This window comes from Pteropus alecto, unplaced genomic scaffold (genome assembly GCF_000325575.1).
Source record: "Pteropus alecto unplaced genomic scaffold, ASM32557v1 scaffold185, whole genome shotgun sequence".
NCBI lineage: Eukaryota > Metazoa > Chordata > Mammalia > Chiroptera > Pteropodidae > Pteropus > Pteropus alecto.
Window position 1 is genome coordinate 2388013 of NW_006438088.1, and position 1795 is coordinate 2389807.

At 42.1% G+C, this 1795-nt stretch overlaps 1 protein-coding gene across 1 annotated transcript in view; it reads right to left on the bottom strand.

The window, feature by feature from the left end:
• ADGB (androglobin) overlaps positions 1–1795 on the bottom strand; it is a 139700-nt gene that overhangs the window by 61264 nt on the left and 76641 nt on the right. The window contains 1 exon segment of the mRNA XM_006915339.2: positions 1443–1610. Coding sequence (XP_006915401.1) covers positions 1443–1610 — 168 coding nt within the window.

Sequence of the window (1795 nt, forward strand, 5' to 3'; positions counted from 1 at the left end):
TATTTGCACACTCTCTCAGCTGGTAATAGTACACAAGCCTGAGAGCAAGCAGTTAACTCAAGCTGAGCAAATCATTGTCACTTATGTCCACACACACACCTATACATGATGTTTACAGCCACTTTATTCACAGTAGCCAAAACTTGAAAGCAACCAAGATGTCCTTCAGCGGGTGAATGGACAAACTGTGGTACATCCAGACAGGGGGATATTACTCAGCACCAAAAAGAAATGAGCTAGCAAGCTATGAAAAGACACGGAGGAATCTTAAAGGTATATTACTAAGTGAGAGAAGCCAATTTGAAAAGGTTGTATATTTATATAATTCCAATTATATGACATTATGGAAAAAAGCAAAACTATGGAGACAGTAAAAAGCTCAGTGGTCACCAGGAGTTGGAGTGGGAGAGGAACGAACAGGTGAAGCACAGAGGATTTTTAGGGCAGTGAAAATATTCTGTATGACACCATAATGGTGGATGCATGTAACTACACATTAGTCCTGATCTGTAGAATGTATAACACCAAGAATGATCTTTAATGTAAGCTATGCACTCAAAGAGAGAATAATGTATGAATGTAGGTTGATCAGTTGTAACAAACGTCCTGCTGTAGTGGGGGATGTCGATAGTGGGAGAGGCTGTACCTCGGTGGGTGTACGAGGTCCATGGGACATCTCTGTACCTTCCTCTCAAGTTTGCTATGAACTTAAAACTGCTCTTAGAAAAAAATAGTCTTTAATAAAAAAAATTTTAACCAAGTGTCATGTATTTTTATTTGCTAAATCTGGCGATGCTCCTCCTCAGAAAACATTTCACAATATCTGAAGTCATTTTTAATGGTCAAAACAAGGTGCTGCTGGCGTCTAGAGGGTGTAGGCCAGACATGCTGCTGTATGTGCTACAGTGAGCGGGTCAGCCCCATACAGATATCATGTGGCCCAAAATGTCAATAGTGTCTGGTTGAAAACCCCAAACCTGAAAGGTACCACGAAGTCTCTTTGTTTCACTCCCTTAAGGCTTTCTGAGAGGTCAGAATGCTACCCAGCCCCAGCAAAGGCACACGTTTTAACTGTGAAGAAGTTAATGCCCCTGAGGACAACCATCTGTCAGCGGGAAAGGAATTGGAGAGTAAGTGCCACGACCTCCCCATCCTTTAGGGGACCCTTCTGAAAGATGTCTCACACAGTTTATCTGGATGCTTCAGCCCCAGGAGCCCACAACAGGAAATAGCACAACCTTTCACGTTTATTTTTCTCTTTCTCATCTCATTCTTCCCACTCTCTCATTTCTACTTCCCAAAGTCACTTCCCAAAATAAATTGTCTCCATCCAAAATATTTCTCAGGCTCCGGTTTGGCGGTGGTGGGTGCGAGGTGGGGGGTCTCCTAATATAAGAAAGCATCCTCCTAAGAACATCATTCTACATCCCAAACACGCTTACGCGGAAGTGCTGTGCGGTGAGTTTTTTGTTGTTCAGGACTACAGGGTAGTGAGCTCTGTGTAGGTCCTTCAGAGCTTCGGAAAGTTTACTCTTATCTCTGAAATTAGCAATCACATTTCCCACAGCCTTCAGAATCATTAGAGACTGCTCGGTAAATCGGTAGCTCTCCTGTGAAGACAAAGGACAGCAGCCAGCCTCACTTTCACTTACTGAAGTGTAATTAAGTTTATAAAAATTTAATTTCTGCTAACATATTAAAACTCTGCTATATGGTTGATCCGATCGGTATTTATGGAGAACTTACTTGATCAATGCGTTTTGCTAGGAGTCGTGGTCTCAGAGATATAAAACAA